At 32.9% G+C, this 22,694-nt stretch overlaps 1 protein-coding gene across 3 annotated transcripts in view; it reads left to right on the top strand.

Annotated features, from left to right (window-relative positions):
* Pclo (piccolo presynaptic cytomatrix protein) overlaps window positions 1–22,694 on the top strand; it is a 418,833-nt gene that overhangs the window by 368,711 nt on the left and 27,428 nt on the right. For all 3 annotated transcript variants that reach the window (XM_048786243.1, XM_015488416.2, XM_048786242.1), the window contains 2 exons: window positions 854–995; window positions 7,567–7,640. In XM_048786243.1, the coding sequence (XP_048642200.1) occupies window positions 854–995; window positions 7,567–7,640 (216 nt within the window). The remainder of the gene's footprint in view (window positions 1–853; window positions 996–7,566; window positions 7,641–22,694) is intronic.

The following is a 22,694-nucleotide window of genomic DNA, read 5'->3' as shown; positions in this document are numbered from 1 at the left end:
ATATCAACAATTTTTAAAAACTTGCTAGGAAAATTTCTCTCCCAGAAAATATGAGGAAACACAGGCCTTATCTTTCTTCTTTCTGCATAGAAATTTCTTCCCAAATCTCCTTTGAATCTATAACTCCGCTAACAATATTAATACCATACCCCAACTACATAAAATACCACAAATGAACATGTTTCTATGGGAATGTAAATTCACATATCCAAAGTCAAAATTATGAAACTTTTGAAACACGTTCCAATCATAAATATCTAAGGAGAAACAATTATCTTTAAATTTTAAAATCCCCCTGGAGATTGTTGGTAGAACCATATACAAAACAAGCACAGAATTTTCAAACTCTTTTTTAAATTATCTATTCTGTTTTGCATCTTTACTTCTGAGGAGAAAAACAGATTATTAGTTATTAATATATAACTAATAAATTTTAACAACTTCTTGTATTCTGCTATTTGTAACTACAGAAGTTTTCTTAAATCATTTTCTCCATGAAATAGCCCAAATTCTTGTTTGCCATATCACTACTATTACACTGTTCAAATCACAAAAATAATGCTAGCAGAATAATTACATACTATTTAACTCTGTCTAAAATATGAAATGGGCTTTCCCTAAAAGTAATTTTGTTAATGTCCAATTAAAAAACAAAAAAGCAAAGTAATTTAGTGTTTCCCCTGCTCATTACTGGCTAAGGAAGTGAAGATGAAAGTTAGCCTGGGGAATGTAGGGTCCTTGCTACAGCTTTTTCTTTATACACGTAGTTTAAGAAAACGTATAATTATACATTTGAAGATTAAAGTGAGCTTCACTTATTGACTGTGGTGTTGACTCTTCCCACATCATGCAGCAAAGCCTACCAATCACCGGCCTGCAGAAAGCTCCGTGTCTACCGGCTCCTCGGGCAGCAGCTTTGGCAGTGGGTATAGCGTGGACAGTGAAGGAAGCAGCAGCACTGCAGGGGAGACTAATCTATTTCCTATTCCAAGGATGTAAGTGGTTCTTTATTTTACTAGAAAGTTAACAGCATCATGACTAAGACATTCTTAACATTTAACAGGGAATAAGTAGATAATTAACCAATTTGGAATAATTGTCCCATAAACATTTGTTTATGCCTACATAAAAATAGATTTTTCAGGAGAGACTAGATTAATTCATTTAATGCTAAGGATGAATGCTAGTCACTAGCAGCATTACTTAATCAGTGCAGTCTTTAATACAAAAACTGCTAAAATAATAATTCAGCCATGCTAGACTAAAATTCACCAGCACTACATTTGTATTTTAATCACATAATGACCAAATTCAAATATTATTTGAGATAAACATAGGGTAACTTAATTTGATTCAAGACAGATTTAAACATATTCAAAGGACACATATCATCTTTGAAATAGATGACCCATTGGGTTAATCATATAAACTTTCCAACTGTAAATCTCTCTATAATTAAAATTGAAAGCTCTGAAGTATTTTCATATTTTCTAGAATATATCAATTTGTATATAGGTCCCTGAGTAACTACTCCCAGAAAAGCTCATTCATAATATGTTAAGCTTCAAGAAAATCATCCTGCAAATCACATGTAAAACTCAAGCAGCTTGTATTTAGAATGTGTTAGAATAGATTTAGTCCTATTGGTGGCAAAATTTAGCAGCATTCAAGATAAATATATAGATAATGTCTGTTCCAGCATCAAAATCTAAACCCCAGACCTTTCCTTCTCCTCTCAATTTACATAGTCTTGTGGATTTTCAAAACACCACTGGACCATACAGATCTCAGAATCTAGGCCACTGGGTTAATAAAGACTTTTGCCTAGTTTTGTAAGGCCTAAGAGCTAAACTGGTTCTTGAATTTTAAAATGCTTTTTAAAAACAAATAAAAGAAGTTTTTTAGGACATTTGAAAATCATATGAAGTCGAGATGAACACAAACTAAGTTGTATTGGACACAGCCATGACCATTACTTATGTGCTGCCAGATGCTGCTCTTGTGCTTTACCAAGGCAAAATCCAGTAGTTGCAACAGAGACCACCCAAAATGTTTACTATCTGGCCTTTGAGAGAGTTTGCCAACCCTGATCAGGGCTGTTATTAAAGACTCTTCATTTTCTCCAGTGCTGAGGGAAGTCTCTCAGAGAGTGGAATTTCTACTTATTTTAATATCCAAGGGTTTTATAAATATTTCTTTTTTATCTCCAGAATAATTCTAATAGATAATTGTTCAGTTTACAAAACTAAAATAATAGGGAAAGCAGATTATTATCACAATGAATAACATGTTTGATTTGTAGTGTTCAAGTTACATTTTTCCCAACTTGAATTAAGCAATTTTTTATTGTATCACCTGTCCATATGAGGGGTTTTGTGTTTGTTTTTGACACTAAGGCTATGGATTTAATAGAATTGTTTTATTTTATTGGAAGTTATTCCTAAAAGGAATTTGATCTTATTAGTCCTTGGCTTCTGATAATCCATTTTAAATTTAAAAAAATTCAGCAAATTCATTACATTTCTCTCTAAACTGTATCATATAAAGATTTTGTAATTAATTTTATATCCTTCCAATTTATTTGGACCCTTCAAAATATGTAATTTAACATTGATAATAAAGTTGACTTACAGAGAGTAAATGATGAAATTCCATCAATATTGAATGTGTGAAGTGAGATTATGTATTTTTTACATACATACCATATGACAATTTGTTTTTTGTGCCCCCCACCCTGTTTTCTGTTTCTCTTGTAAATCAAGAAGAGGCTTTTATTTAACTGTTTGGGAGAGTATTGTTTTGCGATATTAGCACAAAGAAAATTCACTATTTAAAAATATTATATGATATGTATAAGAAATACTATTTGTTAGTTCTATTATATGCCCCATTGTGTCTAATAAAATTACTGCTTGGGTTGATGTAAATGTTCAATTAATATTTGGTGATTGAAATATATAAATTACAAAAAACATACAGTCAAAATGTGCTGAGCTGAAAATAGTTTACTGAGAATTTAGAAAAATCACATTCTTCACACACCCACAGTTGCATTTCCTCTATTCTTCACTAGCTTTGCTGTGCTGCAGATTTTCTGTATAATCTTTAAAATTGAGTAACTATGCATTTTGGCTAAGTATCTTACGTTTAAATAGGTTTTCATTAGCAACAAAACTGTTGCCAGATATTAAAATGTGAAATCTAGGACTACAACAAATCTAAAATTATCAAAACTTTATTTCAATTACAATTACTAAAATTTGTAATAATTTTTTAAAGCTTGTCAAAGTATACAGATAGTAATTTTTCAATACTGTGCTCTGCTAGATTGGTAATACTAAAAGATCTTCATTTTCAACTGAATTTGATGACTCAGTAACAAGATGATTTGGCTCTTTCTACCAGTGTAGTATACTGCTAAAGAGAACATTACTGCTAGGTTATTAAGCTTTTCTTCCTAATGGTAATAGAAAGCAGAGTTCACTTTTTAATCTTAACTACCTGAATTTCATTGAAGCAATTACATGAATTGCAGTTTTATGCATTGCTCAAACAACACTATATGTTCACATGCAAACCATATATATATACACATACACACACACAAATACACATAAGTGTTAGAAATTACTTAATTTGCATGCACTTGGTCTTCACATAATCTCTTAACACAAATATGTGTTTAAATCTTCAACCTTGAATTGGCACAATGGAACAATATAGTGGTTACCAAGATAAAATTATTCTTAAATTTACATCAGTTCCTCTTTTATGATGTGCAAATATATTTCAGCATCTTCTCTGAAGTAGAATGATAAGAGGATCTTTAGAGCATTTTTCAAGTGAGATATAATTGGATTCTTAAAAAAATATGTATAGTTACATTTTTCAACAGGTTCAACAAACTAGACACTTTTTGAGTAAATCAGAATTGTTAGCAAATCCTGATATGTTAAAATTACTGTCTAGAAAGTAAAATACCATGGCATTCTTTTGTTCAGCCAGCTTTTTTTGAGGATTTAAGAGACTTAATTTTATTTTTAATGTCTTATCAAAGTACACATGCAAGTAATCTCAAAATCTTTTATATGCCATGGAGTCTTTACTCTGGCTGAAGCAATAAGAAGTTGCCTACAGTCTTTTGGCTGTTACATTATCTGCATACTAAACTCAGTTTTGAAAATAACATGAACTCATTATATAAGTGGCTTTCCCAAAATTTGAGGCTGAAAGTTAAAATGAGTGACAGATTGTAATGGAAGTCTAAGGCTACTATATATATATATATACACATATATATATATCACTATTAATACAGTGTACTTATTAAATGCTTATAATTTCTCAGGCACTGTGTTAAACCCTTCATATATATTTGCCATATTATATTATAATATTATCATATTATCATATTATAAAAGAAAAACAATCTTGACCAAGTACTTTGCCTTAGATTCCACATAGTAAGAAAGAGCAAAGTCAGAAGCTGAATTTAAAAGGCAGTTTGCTCAGCACAGTCTGAAAACAGAGGAAGAATCTGAAAAGAAATTATATGTGTGTATATATATATATATATATATATATATATATATATATATATATATATTTATATATGCATTATATATCTCTTCTTAGAAGTGTCTCCTCAGGTCCTTGGCCCATTTATTGATTGGGTTATTTGTTTTTTTTGGTGTTTAGCTTTTTGAGTTCTTTATATACCCTAGAGATTAGTGTTCTATCTGATGTGTGAGGGATAAAAATTTGCTCCCAAGTTGTAGGCTCTCTGTTTACCTCACAGATTGTTTCTTTTGCTGAGAAGAAACTTTTTAGTTTGAATCCATCCCATTTATTGATTCTTTATTTTAATTCTTGCACCAAAGGAGTCTTATTAAGGAACTTGTGGCCTAATCTGACATGATGAAGTTTAGGGCCTACTTTTTCTTCTATTAGACACAGGGTCTCTGGTTTAATTCCTCCTTTATCCACTTTGAGTTGAGTTTTGTGCATGGTGAGAGATATAATTTCATTTTGTTGCATATGGATTTCCCATTTTCCCAGGACCATTTGTTGAAGAGGCTATCTTTTCTCCAACGTATGTTTTTGGCACCTTTGTCTAATATAAGATAATTGTAATTTTGTGGGTTAGTCTCTATGTCCTCTATTCTTCTCAGAAGAGGATATATAATCAGTCAACAAATATATGAAAAAATGTTCATCATCTCTAGCAATTAGAGAAATGCAAATGAAAACTACTCTAAGATTTCATCTCACTCCTATCAGAATGACAGCTATTATGCATACAAATAACAATAAGTGTTGGCAAGGATGTGAGGAAAAAGGTACACTTATACACTGCTGGTGGGACTGCAAAATGGTGCAGCCAATATGGAAAGTATATGGAGATTCCTTGGAAAACTGGGAATGGAACCACCATTTAACCCAGCTACCACTCTCCTTGGTCTATACCCAAAGGAATTAAAAACAGCATGCTACAGGCACAGAGCTACATGAATGTTTATAGCAGCACAATTCACAATAGCTAAATGGTGGAACCAACCTAAGTGCCTTTCAATAGATGAATGGATAAAAAAAAATGTGTCATATATACACAGTGGAATATTACTCAGCAATAAAAGAGAATAAAATCATGGCATTTGCAGGTAAATAGATGGAGGCAGAGAAGATATGCTAAGTGAAGTTACCCAATCCCCCCCCAAAAAAAACAAATGCTGAGTGTTTTCTCTGATATAAGGGGGCTGATTCATAGTGGGGTAGGGAGAGGAGGCATGGAAGGAATAGACAAACTCTAGATAGGGCAGAGGGGTAGGAGGAGAAGGGAGGGGGCATGGGGGTAGGAAAGACAGTGGAATGAGGTGTACATCATTACTCTAAGTACATGTATGAAGACATGAAAAGTGTGACTCTACATTGTGTACAACCAGAGATATGAAAAATTATATTCTATATGTGTAATATGAACTGTAATGCATTCTTCTGACATACATAAAAAATTATTAAATAATTTTTAAAAATATGCATATATAAACAATTTTAGGCAGTCTTTATTTTTAATTTATACATAAAAATTGTATATTTTTGTGTAGTATCATGTGATTCCAATATATATGGAAACCCCTTTTCTAGGTTTTCTGAAATACTAACCATGCTATCATTATCTGTATTCACCCTAGTATGCAATAACACACAATAAAACTCAGTACTCTTTGATAGAACTATTTCATACTCTTCCTTCCCCCTTCTCTCCTGGGGCTTTTGTACCCACCATTCTACTATCAATTTCTCTGATATCAACATTTTTTTGGAATCCACATATGAGGTGATCATGCAGAAATTGTCTCTGTGTTTGATTCATTTCACTTAGCATAATGATTTTTTTTAGAATTTTATTTATATATGACAGTGGAACTCATTACAATTCTTATTACACATATTTTTAATATCTCTGGTTGTATACAAAGTATATTCACACCAATTCATATATTTATACATGTACTTTGGATAATGATGAACATAACGATTTTTAATATGATTCGTGTTGTTGCAAATCACAGAATTTCATTTTTTTATGACTGAATGGTATTTCATTGTGTACATGTACCATATTTTCAATTCAGTTGATAGAGTTTGACACTGCCATTTCTTGGCTATTGTGAATAGTTGTGCAGTAAATATGGGTGTGCATGTTTTCAATCTACTTTCAATGTACAATGTACAATTTCATTCCCTTTGGATATATACCCAGTAGGAGAATTATGGAATCATATGGCAGTTCTACTTTGGATTTGTGAGGAACCTCCATACTATTTTCCTTAATGGATAATAGCAATGGCTACACCCAGCAACAGTGAAAGGGTGCTCTCTTCGCATCCTTGCCAGGATTTGTCAAGCCACTCTTACTAGAGTGAGGTGGTATCTCATTGGGACTTTGATTTGCACTTCTCTGATAACTAGTGACATTGAACATTTTGCCCTGTACATGTTGGCCACTTATACATCTTTCTTTAAGAAATATCTATTTAGGTTATAGTATTCATTCCAAAGCTTATTTCATTGAGTATTTCCCTTCTCACAAAATAATCTATAACAAATCATTATTTCAAAGTATAAGGTTATAAAATCTTCTTGAGTTAAAATGAAAAACAATTATAATGTTTGAAGAGATGGACATGTTTGACCTGGTGCAGACTTTGTGCATATATATGCATTCAAAAGATATCACATGGTTTCTCATTCATAAGAGCAATTTTATGATTTTATGTATCAGTTAAGTGAATAATTTTTAAATGGGAAAATTATAAAACAAAATTGAAAAATGTAATGATGGTCTGATTCAAGATATTGTTTTGACTAAATAGGAACAATAAACAAGTTCCTATTCTAAAATTAACATGATATTTGCCATTTACGTATTAATATATTTGCCTTTCAAATTATTCATTGCAGGTCTGAATACACAATGTTATTTTTTTATATATATACACAACTTCCTCCTTTTCATTCAGGGGATCATAACTAAATATATCATTCTGATTTTTTTTACAAAAGAGGGAAGATGGGACAGAATGGACAAGAGCCTGTAAAACAGCCAGGAGTGGGCGTAGGACTAGCCGATACTGAAGGTAAGTTAAATTTACAATACTAAATTTTGGTTGAACTTACATATTGTATTAAAAAATCTTTGCTTTTAATGTGAATAAAATATCTAAGGATGAATTATAAAAGCACAAGGTAATGAATCACTATTAACCATTCATTTAACAATTTGCCCCTTTATTTACTTACCTTAGGGTACTGAAAAAATTTAAAGCCTATGGGAAAAATTAAAATAGAAAGAACATAAAGGGTGACAACAAAGATTCAGAAGATTTTCTCAAGGAAAAAATATCTTACTTAAATTTTTAAAAATTTTAATAAGTAGAAAATTAATTTTAACAACTAGAGAATTAATCATAAAACCTCACTGAAGCCATGGTAGTTTTTAAATAAAGGAAGCTGAGATGAAACAAATAGTATAAAAATCATTTTATAAAGAAATTAATTATTTGAACAAATTTCTAAAGTAATAGTCAAATTTAAAATTCAGTTTGAAATTCAACAAATAGGGCTGGGGATGTGGCTCAAGTGGTAGCGCGCTCGCCTGGCATGCGTGCGGCCCGGGTTGGATCCTCAGCACCACATACAAACAAAGATGTTGTGTCCGCCAAAAACTAAAAAATAAATATTTAAAAAATTCTCTCTCTCTCTCTCTTTAAAAAAAGAAATTCAACAAATAGCAAATTATTTCAACATGCAAAAATAAAATTTTTAGCATCAGCAAACACATAATAATAATATGAGCTCAACAATGATTACCTTATCTTTTATAACATTGTGATTAAATCTGGGAGCTCTGAAACCTTTATGAATTTCACCAAAGGCTCAATAATTTTAACTATTCTAAATGTTGTACACTATCCTAAGTACCTTTCATCTATTATGTCATTTAATTTTTAGAATACCTGTGAGGTAAGTAATAGTTTATATTGGCTTTACATGAAAGGAAACAAAACTACAAAGAGCATACAAAGTCCAAACAAGTGAGTTGAACCCAGGAAAACAGCACAAATGTCACACTATTAAAATGACTGATTATGGGCATGGAATCACAATGTTACTAGAAAGGAACAACGAGACTTAGGTTTCAATTCTGGTCTGAATTGTGATGTGATTTATCTGCTTTCAGAAACCTTATCTGACAAATTCTGGGTCTATATGATATTTGTTTCCCATGGATTCAAGAGAATGCCCCATTTTTCTGGTTCTACTCAATCATTCTTAGACTCAATGAAAAATCTGTGCTTCCTCTACCTCCTGCCACCTCTGCCAGAGTTCCATCCTTAATCCACCAACCCTTTTAACTAACTTCTCACATGAACTCATTCCCTCTCCTATGGGTAGTTTAATCCCAAATCTAGTGCCCAAATTTTCCAGAATTCAGACTCAGTCAGGCATTTGTGTCCAACCAGAAAAATAGAAACCACTCTTGAGTGTTTCAAGTAGAAGAAATGCAGGGCTGCAATTGATTATACACTCATAAAAGAACCTGAGAAAACAAAGAGGGGACAGTGAGGCAGCAGAAGGAGGCTACTCTTCTTGTAGGGTCAAGGATAGTAAGAGGTAAAACCAGGACAAGCTTGTTGCTAGGAACAGGAGACAAGGAAGAGACATAGCAAACACCAGAAATATATCCTGAGATGAATTAATTTGAGAAGAAAGACACTGGTTTCCAACTTCCTCCCAATCTCTGCCAGTGCCTGATCAAACCCAGTTGGAAGCCAGGTAACAGGAGACCTGGGAAAGAGCCTATGTGACAGCTACTCTGAGAGGGGTGCAAGGGAAAGACTAAAGAATATATCTGAGAGCATAGAAGCATAGGGACAGCAGAGGATTCTGAGGATCCCATAGATGCATCAAGCAACATATTCCCTGGTCTGAGTTCACCTTCCCCCCATTTTGTCTCCTTTTCTGTCTATGCTCTTCTATAGCTCACAAAATTTGCACTTATTTTCACCATAATTCGCATAATTTATACTGTTTTTTTTACTTAAATTACCTGTATTCATGCTCATCTCCTCCATAAGAACTGAACAACTTTCAAAACAGAAATATATTTATTCATCCTGGTATCACAGCACTTGGCAGAAAATCTTGTCCATAGAGTTGCTTAAAGAGGCATGTGGAGAGCTGGGGATATAGCTCAGTTGGTACAGTGCTTATCCATCCTGGCTAGGACCCTGGGTTTCATCACCAGTAATACACACACACACACACACACACACACGTTATTGAATGAACGAATAACTAGAATGAATGATTATACATAAAACTCATGGCTTTTGGTTTCCTATGACTCTAAACTTCAGGTATAAAGAGAAGAAATCAATGGGTAGCTTTAATACCACTCCCCACACCCTCTTCCCCCAAGGTCCTAAGGGTTGAACCCAGGGCCCACTATACACTAGGCAGATCCTCTATGAATTACATCCCTGGTCCTCATGTGTGGTTTTAGCTACTTTGTTTTGACTCTCTTTTAACCTCAAAGTTTATAAATACAATTATTTTAGTTTTCAGCAGCTAGCTGTCAATGAATAGATACTGTTAATCACAGTATTGCTTTCTTTCCCCCATCAGTCCCACATAAAACGTGTTTGTTTTTTAAGAAGGAGCCAATAAGGAGCTACTTTATTTTGCTTCAAACCTATGAGTCAGTGTATTTATACTTTAGTGAACTGACCCTGACCAACTGTTGATCCCAGATTCGTTATTGAGCAGAGGATTGGGGGTTGAGGATAGGAACAACATGGAATATGTGATATAATGTGAGTCATTTACAGTCATGTGCCTTTTTGGTAGCAATATTCCAGACAACTTGTTTTTGACTTAGTTATACCCAACATTAAACAATAACCAAATTTCTAACTTAAATGTCTATGTGAAGCTGGGCTATAAGAGATATATAAAAGACAGTTAATAGTATGCAATAAATATTAAACTCTTTTTAGAAATAACTTAATTAGAAAGAATATATTGACAGAGTAAGGAAAAGTTATTTAACATATTTGTTATAAGCAGATAGTAGAAAACATCAAATTAAAGTGCAAGATTTTGATTTGTCCATGTAGAAATATGGAATCAACTTTGTGTTGCACTTTAGGCATATAGATAGCTTTTATTTTATTTGTTTTTGTGATCCAGAGACTTACCTTCACTTCCTTTTGTTGTCAGTTAACATAAAGAATTTAATAGGAAAACAAAGAAGCAAAAAGGAATCAATGTAAATTGTTTTAGAAATATTCACTTACCTAATTGTGTTTTTACTCCTTATAATTCTTGACCTGGGTATTAGAAAAACAGTGTCTCTTATAAATAAGGCATTTTTCTGAAAATAAAAAAAAATGTTTGTAATGCTCTACTTCATTTTGATATTTCATATTATTCATCTAAGCATTTTGTTTTATGAGTACTTTGGCCTATTCTAAAAGAATTGACCTACAAAAACTTCTCTAAGACAATGTACATGAATGTGTAACATAAATGTATCATACACTTATATCAAAAGATGTCGTGGATTTTAGGTAATCACCATTAAACAGTTTCTTCTCATGAAATTTTTATTTCTGTTTTGGCATTACAATGTATAGAATGCAAAAGTAATGTTTATGGTGTTGAAATTTTCTGTTGAGAATGATAGACTTTTTTATACTCAGTAGCCATGCCCTTTTTCACTTATTAAACAAGCATATTTATGCTGGCTTCTGATATTAATGTGTCACTTAGTTATTTTCTCTAATAATGTTTCATCTTCCTTATAGCAGTAACTCATAAATTTTAATCTCAGCATGAGATTAATTCAGTGGGTCAGAATGTGAGATCTATTAAGTTTTGGACTCTTTGTTGTACTAGAAAATGATAATAGTTTGTTGGACTATCTCTGCTAATGATTGGTTGAATGTCCATGACTTAATGTAAAACACAAATGAGCACTGTGTTTGGCACATGGTTAACACCTTTAAGTTGTGATAGAGGATTTGAGACAGGGACATTGGATCCCATCCAAACCAGTAAGAATATTCAAGATTGATCAAATGTCATGCACTTATTGAGAAAGATGCTCAAGATTACTTCTCTTCAAGATTTAGATCAAACCAATTAGCTTTTCTAATTGTAAAGATGAGTTTTTCCCCAATTTATGTTAAGGTTTCTAATTATACCCTGAAAATAGGCCATCTAGCCCTTCTCTGCATTTTTTCATTAGTTAGATGTATTTAATAGGGTTATTCTTTGCCAGCAGGCATCCATGTAGTAACTGCTTTGATATAATTATTCTCCTAAGCTTGGTGTTTGAAACTTTAGCAAGCATTATAATCCCAACTTTGTATGAGACTTAATTTTCTTGGCTATATATATTTACAGATAAAATAGCCCTAATAAATCATTAATTTTCGTAAGTATCTTTGGAAGCTTGAAGTTAGTTTCAGTGAGAATGGAAATTCAGTTTGCATTCTCAATGGGCCAGAACAAATAAACCTCTACCATCACAGAAATATACAAAGCTATACTTTCAAATATTTTCAGATAATTGAGTAAAAACACACCACCATTAATATCAACCTAAGAGGAGAGTCAGACAGAAATTTGATTCAATATCTCACTGGAAATTGTTTGCAAAGCATAACAATTTAATGCAGAAATGATGGGAATCTATAATGACAACAACAATATCCTGTTACCAGGTATTTCAATACCTATTTTATATAGATGTATATTTTATATATAGTTCTGTGATTAATATAGACCTGTTTTAGGTATATGAACACACTTTATTAAGTCCACGACCCAAGTATGGGGCATAAATGACTCCCTGTGCTGATCAGATAGAAATCTAAGCCTTCTGTCTTATCTTTTAAGACAGAAGAATTAGTCTTCTGTCTTGTTCAAGATAAACATAAAAAGACTTCTGAAAAATTATTTTCTCAAAGTATTTTCTCTGTTAAATAAGAACTGGATTATATAACTGTATGTCTTAAGGTGTTTGCAAATTGAAATATCCAAATTCTTTATGTAAATATTCATTTAATCTTTTTTTTCTCTTGTTCTGCTGACTTGTTTAAAAAAAATAAACAAGAGAAAATTTTCTTCAAAGAGAAAATTTTTAAATCACTATAGAAGACCTTCAGTTAGAACATAATAACAGCTATTATTGGAGCATCTAAAATTTGCTCCACAAAAGGGAGCTAAAAGCCCTGTTTTTACCCATACGTTCTTATATTTCCAACATTGATCAGTACTAAATACTAACATTTATATTATGCATAAGACACTGTGTTAAAAATCTGGATACTATGGAGAACAAGTGAATCCGGAAGCTGATCTGAGGGAACATATGGTCTATGTAGATGGGTCCATCTCATAATTAGCAAGTAAGCATATTTGCTCACCCAGGTGTATACAGCCTGGGGCTATTTGGAGTGATTGGTAACTATACCATATCTGTTGCTAGATACTTAGCCATTTCTCTGAGGAGGGACTTTAATAACCATCATGAAAAGAAGAATTATGACAAAAATTCATAACCAAGAGAATGAATTATGTGCCATGAGATTTCAGCTTTGGAAAACATTGCTACATCTGTAAGAATCAGGGGATGGGGGAGGGCTTTGTGAAACAGGTTACACTTAGTGACTGCTTTGACAGATGGGCAAGGTCTAAGGTGGTAACGGGAGGGTCAAATTCCAGGCTGACAAAACAATATGATGATAGATGGAAAAAAGGATTGTGGATGTCAAGTAGGAAAACAATTCACTGAAATTATAGGGAAGAGAGCAAGGAGAGAGCAGAACAACTGGAAATTTCTACAAAGTTAAATCATATGGGAGTCCAGTGCTCTGTGATCAACAAGATTGATTAATGTAAGAATAATTAAACCTTAATAAGGAATTTTAAAGTATCAATATTTACAATGATGAGCATTTCTACCCTAAAACAGGGTACTCCTCTTTATTTAAGACTTTTAGAGATTTTTGTATTTGAAATATTGTACATGGGAGATTCAAGCAGGGTAAAACTGTATATTATATAGGTAGACTACAGATCTAGAGTTCAGATCTATAAGTCTCAATTTGAATCTAGATTTCAGTTATGATATAGTAATATTTGTGAGGCAAGTAACATAAACTAGAATCAGCAATTTACAATCCCTTGTAAATTCCATCCACTAGAAAAAGAAAAAAACACAGTAATAACATCTAATAAGCTTCATTTTCTTGCAACCTGCACAAAGGGAAATGTGGGTCAGAAGATTTTAGTGCCTTCAGCAGCAAAGTCAAGGCAAACCTAGTTGTGTCTGATGCTGAAGCTTATGCTCTCAGTCAGCATACAATACTGCCTCACCAGGTTTTATGCATGGCATCTGAAGTTATTTAGGTTACTGATAAGAATGGAAAGTACAGAGGGTGGCTGTTTAGTCCATGAGCATTGGTAAAATAACATGTGAACAAAGGATGAGACTAGTTCTTTAAAAAAGATTGTTTAAATCCCTGACTTTCCCTCATGAACTTAAATGCAAAAATTTTAAGGTCAAATTTACAAATAATTTTATTATTTCTTTATTTATTTGCTTATGTTGTGCCCATGTCCAATTTAGGTACATAATTATCTCTATTTTCTTTTAGTTCTTTTGTGATGTGAAAGGTAATACTTAATGCTTTAAACCAATGTCACAACTGTAATCCCAGCTACTCAAGAGAAGAAAGCACAAGGTCACAACTTCAAGGCCAGCCCAGGCAACTAAGCAAGACCCCATCTCATTATAAAATAAAAAGGGCTGGGGCGTAGCTCCCTCTAAGAGCATTTACACATCATGCATAAGGTCCTGGGTTTGAATCCCAGTATTACAAAAAGAAGCAACAGTCAACCAATATTCCTGGAAACATTTGTGGTATAAACTTTCATTTCTTACTGTTTTAGTCAGCTTTTTTGCTGCTGTGACTAAAGAACCAGATCAGCACAGTTGTAAAGGAGAAAGGATTTATTTGAGGAGCTCATGGTTTTCAGAGGTCTTAGTCCATAGAAAGCCCCATTCCTCAGTCCTGGAGGTTCTGGGCTTGAGGTGAGGCTGACCATCATGGTGGGAGAAGGTGGCAGAGGAAACCGTCTCACATCATGATGACTAAGAGGCAGAGAGAGACTTCACTGGTCAGATACAAATTTATACCAAAGCCAAGCCCTAATTCCCACCTCCTCTAGCCACAACCTACCACTTCAGTTACCACTCAGTTAATCCCTATCAGGGGATTAAGTCACTGATTGGGTTAAAACCTTGACAACTGAATCATTTCTCCTCTGAACCTTCTTGCACTATCTCACATGTGAGCTTTTGGGGAAAACCTCGCACCCCAACCGTAACATTTAATAATATGAAATATCACTTTGATCAGTGAAAATTGTCAAGTAGGTTTTAGTCTGACTAAAGGTTTATGGATGATCTCATTGACATGTCTCCCTGGATTTGTCAGTGCCATCTGTATTCAACTATTCCAATTTTAAGTTCTATTTTTCTACATTGGACTGTTTTGCCTACTTATTTTAAAAACGTTTGAAAGTAACTTTTAAACTGTTGAAAAGCAAAGAAAATTCTACACAAAGATCTATTTGAATTATATTACAATGTGTAATTTTTAGGGACTTGACATCTCCACGTGTAATAATTCCTATCCATGAACATATATGCCTGTCTATACTAATAGATTTTTTTTGTTTTTTTAGTAAAATTGCTTTAATGTTTTTTTAACATTCCACTTAAAACATTTTAGTTATTTTTATTCTAAAGAATGCTGTTTGCTTGTGCTATTGTTGTGGTAAATTTTTCTAAGTTTTAACTGATCAATATGTTACTTTCTAATACAGTTATTGATATTTATTCGCATATCAAACCTTTACATTACAAAATAGAAAGGTGGTAGCAAGTCAGGTACAATAGCAGCTACATAGGATGAATAGCAAAGAGAATTTATGTAAGTGTGTATGTGTATATGTGTATGTTTCCAAATACATCATTTAGAATGGAGAAACACACACACACACACACACACACTAAATAGATTTGGTTTTGCTTTTTCAGAGTTATTAATCCCCCAAAACAAAGAAGAATATACACAAGCAATGGTCATATAGTATGATGTTTGACACACTGGAGAGGAGATAACAATGGGAAGATACCAATAAGCAATTTCATAGACTCATTTTAAGAGAAATTCTAGGAATATGAAGTAAGTTGGACTTACGTATCAACTCCAAATAAAAATTAGAGACTGCCTGGAATGCTATGCTACTGAAGGATGCTTAGAATAAGCACAAGCTCAAATGCAAAGGCTTTGATGATAGATTAGAAAGTTTCAGTGAGGCTTAAAGAAGAAAATGATATTGTTTCAAACATTACTTACAGATGCCAATTTTTATATACAAAATGTCAGGCAGTTACTCAAATTTTCTAGGTTTGGGTTCTTAATTGATAGAAGCAAAAATAGGAATAGTACTTAACCTTTGATTTTTTGAAATTGGCTTATTTTACTTAGCATTGAAGGGAAAGCCAGGACAGAGACACGTAAGCGAGAAATGAAAGATGGAGACCGGGCGGAGATACACAGAAGAGTTTATCTGTCAGAGCTGACAAATGAAGGCCATCTCTCTGTATAGGAGAGAGGGGCCAAACAGGCTTGAGTTCTGGGACTTTTATGGGGCAGGCTCAGGAATCAGAGCCAGGCAAGTCCTAATGTGGGAGGGCAGTTAGGGGTTGGGTTGGAATTAGGGAGTAGTGAGCCTTTCTCAGAAACGTTCTTGGGCAAGAAAATAAAACTTTTTCCTTAAGATGGCTGTCCAGATGCTAAGCAAGGACCTTATAAGCATAATAATCTCCAGATTCATCCATCTGTTGGCAAATGTCATAAAGTTATCTTCTTGAAGGCTGAGTAGCACTCCATTGTGCATATATACCACCACGATTTCTTTATCCATTCATCTGTTGAAGGGAAACTAGGTTGAGTCTTAGCTGAGCTTTTGTGAATTGTGCTGCTATAAACATTAATGTGGTTGTGCCACTGATTGTCTCGATGGCAAAAGGTGCGACTTATGCAGTCAGGAGGGAGAAATAAAGAATGTCCACATGCTTCTGCCCTTTTCAATGCTTTATTCACTCAAATCACTCAATACAACTTCACTCTATAGGTTCTTAATCAAGAAAATGACAATCATTAACGCTAGGCACTGCAATAGACATAATCAATTCACAGCAAACAATTCTAGATTAATTCTAAGCGCTACAAACACTCTTAATCATGACAGGCCCATGACAGACATTCCCTCTGTGTGCTAAACTCAAGAGCCAGATCTAAAGTCTCAAGCCTTAGGCTTTAAGTCCAGCGGATGCACACTCACTCAGACCATGATGATCAGGTCAGGAACCTGGGGTGGAGCTGACAGCTGGTTGAGGAGAGGGTCATAGGGAGAAGTTCTTTTCTCACCAGAGTCAAGAGGCTTCTATAGAGTTTGAGAGTGGTGAGAACAACGCAAAGGATCAGGCAGATGAGAAAAGTTGGGATGTCAGTCTAGGTCCTCATCAGGCTTTCAGGCATGTGTTTATCGGTGTAGGCTAGCTGAATGTCTGTTCATTTGCTCCATCATTTATACTAATTTTGGGGGCTTCTGACCACCCTTTTAATTTCTATCAACTGCTACCAGATTTCTTAGTGATGTCATTCATCCTGAGGTTAAAGTATCTGGTTTGGTGGTCCTCACCCCGATTTTCTTGCTTCTTGCTCTTACCTGGGCTAGGGCAACATGCCAGAGACTTCACTCTGCTTGTCAGGATGGGGAGAAGTGACTTGTTTGTGCCTGAGGGCCTTATTTGGAGGGCTCTATTAGGTGTGCCTGGTGATACTGCAGGTTTCAAACTGGAGTTTTAAAATGAAGTTGCTTACTCTAAGGCCTAAGGCCATCCTTACACTGTAGTGTGCTGATTTTAAATCCTATGGATTTTAACAAAGAAGTGGGACAACTCGGTCAAAGGTGGTCTTATTCCTAGTTTTTTGAAGAATCTCCATACTGCTTTCTAGAGTGGTAGCACTATAATATTACCAAAAAGGACTCTCCTGCCATGTATAACAATAGTACCTACCACAGTGTATTTTAAGGATTAGTGAAAATAATGAGTGGAAGGTGTTTGATACTCTGGCTAAGAAATGTTAGTTGTCATTATTCTAATCATCCCCCATATTATCCTAGGGACTTCTCAGGTTCCTTAATCTCATATTCTCCAAGATGCTTTCTTTTTCTGCCTTTTGGTATTAAACCAAGAAAAGGCATTTTTAAGGAGTCCTACATTTGTCAGTTTGTTTTGAAAAGCTCTTACATAAGCTTATTACAGTATTTCAGACCGCTCTTCTTCCCAAAATAACCCTTATGTGATTCACTATATAGAAATGCATCCTCTGTGTAGCTAATGGTTTCCCTAGAATTTACCAGACTTTCTTAAATTGCTTGGGTTTAAAAATCAGTGAAATTGATTTCTAGTCCTGGATTCCCTCACTGTGAATTTAAAATTGAAGTCATCAACTGAAAAATAGTCTATTACTGAAATATAAAATATTTCATGTCTTGACTCTGAGCCAGATCTATCTCTGTAGGGTATTGACTGACCACTAAAAAGCTAAATAAATTAAATTTCTTGAACTTACCTTGAATACTTCTTAGTGTTACATGCACCAAAGAATTTGCAATTGCTTCATTTAAGGCCCATAGTACTTTAGACTTTCAGAGATTAATATATGAAGTGGTAGTTCTCAATATTTTTCAAAAATGTCTTCTTTGCTCAGAAATCTATCAAATAGTTGCATTGGGATTTGATATTCTGATTTTTTTTAAGTGAGAGAGGCTTTTTAATGAAGAAAGAAACACTAAAGGTTAGCAAAGGACCAGGGCTGGATCTCAGTGGTAGAACATTTGCCTAGCATGTGCAAGACCCTGAGCACTCCTTAACCCACCTTAAATTTACTTGGTACATGGTATAACATTGGAGTATAATTTTTATACTGCAACAAATGAACAAACATAACAAAGTATAGGACACCGAATGAATATTAGCTAAGAATGCTCCCTTTGGTATAGATGTAGATAGTTAACAAAAGGTATATATATATATATATATATATATATATATATATATATATATATATATATATACCAAAGACATGGTGTTTTGTTTTAAATGTTTTTACATTACTTGGGTAATTTGCCTCCAAATAATAGGAGATATAGATATGAAATAATTGGAATTATGACTTGCATTTTATAGTGAAAGAAACTCAGAGCAGTGAAAACATTTCATCCAGAAATACCTAGCAACTTGTTCACCATTCAAGGTTAAAATCTGTAAATCATCTAACACCACCCAACTTGTCATTGTACCTATCACCATTTTTAATACTGATGATTATAGTGTTATTTTATGAAAAACTGTTATAAATTTATAAAATTTTTAATGGTTTAGGAAGAAATCATCCAACACTATCGATGATTAAGGCCAATCAACTAGTAACAATACTGTTTACATTATAGGCACTATGTATCTTACCAAACAAAAAATTTAAATTTTGTTATATCAGATATTAAAAATTTTCATAAAATTATTTTGCTCAATATAACATTGTATTAACACAAATTGGACAAATATTTACATGGGATAATATACACAGTCCATATGTTGCTCAAAGAAAGTAAATTTTATAAAGTCCAATGAAACAGACATTTCATTTAGTAGGAAAACATAATTTATTAAGCAAATAGTTTGCCATAATTTTAATATGTAAGAAAAAAATATATAGTCCTAGATTATACCATTAACCAAATAAATATAAGATAAGGAGTCAAAATTTAAAAATTAAATTATAAAAATACTTGAGTGAAGTTTAGAAGAATATATGTATAACCTTGGTGGAATGTATAGAGACAGCTTCCTAAATAAGATATGGAATCCATACACCGAGACAGAAATAGTAGACATTTTTATTTACAAAAAACCCACAGAATTTATATAGTTATAAAAGATAATAAACAAATAATAAATTTAAAATTATTATTTAATTGCTAAATTATTACTATCCTAAGTAAATGGCTCTCACATTTTGCTCAAAAAAGGACAATCAAGAAAGAGAAAACCTGCCAAAGGTTATGAACTGTCATTTTAAAGAAAATGGTCTTTGCCTGAGGAGAAATTAGGGAAAAAAACAAAAAACTTATAATTGTTAAAAAAAAAAATAAGTGATTTATAACTCATGAGGTTACTAGTAGAATTCCATAGAAAGGAGAGAAATGAAGAGAAATATTATTCAAACATAGCATATTTTCCCTCTTATTGAGGAAAACAAACTTCCACATTGGAAAGATAATGAATTAACAGACCTGTACTATGCAATATTATAATTCAGAAAACAAGAGATATAAAGAAGATCCCAAATGTTTCTAGGGATATTTAATTAATTATATACATTATATACAAAGAAGCCAAGATATGAGTATAAACAATTTTTCAACAGCAGTAATAGAAGCTTAAAATAAAAGGACCTGTCAAGAAATGTCTTTAAAATTTCAGATGGAAAGGATTACAAACTAAACTTGTACTCATTCACTATAGATCAAGTATAAAGTTTGTGTAAATCATTTGGGGGAGGACTACAATTTTACTTTCTCAGAAAACTACTAAAGGATGTACTCTACTAGAGAATAATCACACACAAACACACACTGCCCCCTGCCACACATAGATGAGAAAACCTAGGTGTGCCCTTGAAAGACCCAGGTGGTCCTTTAAGATTGAAGCCAGGAGGGATTTAAGACTAGTGATGGCATAGAATGTAAATCTTCCTTCTCTTTGACTTCTCCACCACAATACATATGCAGAGAAGGGGGAAGGACTAATATAATCTCTAGAATGCACTGGAGAGAAAAGCAAAATCTATTGGAATCCAATTGTTAACTTTGAATATATGATTAGACTTTTTATAAAAACTCTAAGAACCTTTATATCATCCATATATTATAGATATGTGTAGAGTTCTCAACTGTGAAAGTGTGATAATTAAGTTTTTTCAGATGAGAAAGAAAAAAAATGGTAGAAGTAATGATGTGTTTGACCAAACAAGAGAAGGGTTTTAGTATTCACGGAAATGTTGGGAACAATTAGAGATACGTACTTAGAAAATCATAAAGTAAAGCATCATTACTACTACCAATTTTTTTCTTTCTCATCTGAAAAAACTTAATCATCACACTTTCAATAATTTGAAAAAAAAACAAAATTAAGTCAAGAATTCCATGTAATATGCCAATTGTCTCAATAAGGAGAAAAGTTAGACAAATTGATGTAAATGTCAAATATTGATTTAATTAAGATTATCTCACAAGGACCAAGAAGGTCAAAAGAAAGGCAGGAAGCCTTCTTCATCTACCAGAAAGAAAAATCAATACCTTAAGAGAGCAAAAGAAAATTTATTCATGTTTTGAGAAACATGAATGTAGAGAACCAACCAAGCAAACATAAAGTTTGACAGTAGGTTTTTCTTGTCAATTCTAAGGGTTAGGTAAAATGAAATGTTGACATATGATGTATACCTAGAATAAATATAAATAGATATATAGAGATATATTTTTTTTGTACCAGAGATTGAACTCAGGGATGCTCAACCACTGAGCCATATCCCCAGCACTATTTTGTATTTTATTTAAAGACAGGCTCACTCTGACTTGCTTATTACTTTGCCATTGCTTAGGCTAGCTTTGAACTCAGAATCCTCCTGTCTCAGCCCCCTAAGCTGCAGGCATGTGCCACCTCAGGGGTTTGATATTTTTTTAAAAGAAGTCATGATATATAAAAGGATTTAACATTTTGACTATGAGGAAATTAAAAATGAGTAAGAGTAATCAAACTGTATTAATGACTAATAAGAAGAGAAAATAGCAGGGTGTGGTGGCACATGTTTGTAACCCTAGCTATTTCAGAACCTGAGGCCAGCCTGGGCAATTTAACAAAACCCTGTCTCACCAAGAAAAATAAATAAACAAACAAACAAATAAAAATAAACGGCTGGAAATGTGTAGCTCAGTGGTAGATCAAAGAAGGAGAAGAAAAGTTTTGTATTTTTTCAGTAAATACATAATTTCTTACTCTTCTCCTGAATGATATGAATATCCATTGTCCTAAAATTCTTTTATAGTAGCTATTGCAGCTAAGTATTGTCTTTAACAGACTTATAAAAGACCTTCTGTTGGTACCAATGTTGTATTAATAAGAGGTTTCTTTAAAGAAATAAGACTTTAATAACAGTAAAATATAAAATCTCTGGGGAGAATGTTTATGTTATTTTAATTTTTTTCATTCCACTCAAAAGTTAAAATAAAATTTATAAATGTTCAACAAGAAAAAATTTTTAAAACTTTGGATAATATTTAAGTTCATTGAAGATGATTTAATTTTCTACTATGTAGATCATTATTTTCTCTAAAGATATTCTTATTTATACTATCCAGCAAGTTTCAGAATTTACCTAGTTTTCTATAAAGAAAAACTGTTTTATATCTTACTGAAGAAGTAGAACTAAAAAAGAAACAATATATTTCACAAAAGAAGCCTTTTACTAACCAAGTATAACATTCCCTTAAGGAACCAACTTCACAGATAGGAAAGTACCATGGACAGAAAATAGTATACTCTGAGGAAAGTGCATACTGCCTAAAATAGTCAATATATTCTATTTTTTGCTATGTGACCTTAAAAACTGGGGGAGGGTACATTTTATTTAAATCTTGTATTTTAAAAAGAATTGCTCTCTAGTCATGCTTTGCATTTGAGTATTTTCCTATACTAAGCAGATGCAATTTTAAACCGTTATCATCTGAAACAGATGTTTACTTATCAAGGAAATAGCATATCAGTGTGATTTCTGCAATTTACATTGCATTCTGGAGCTCAGACAGCCCTCATTGATATTACAGAATACTAAGTAGCAGTAGGAAAGCTTTACTCTACACATTTTATTATGACATTGTTGCAACTGAATAAAATTTATATATATATATATATATAT

Source organism: Marmota marmota, unplaced genomic scaffold (assembly GCF_001458135.2).
Source record: "Marmota marmota marmota unplaced genomic scaffold, marMar, whole genome shotgun sequence".
NCBI classification, from domain to species: Eukaryota; Metazoa; Chordata; class Mammalia; order Rodentia; family Sciuridae; genus Marmota; species Marmota marmota.
The sequence above is the reverse complement of the archived record's forward strand: the minus strand, read 5'-3'. Positions and strand labels throughout refer to the sequence as shown.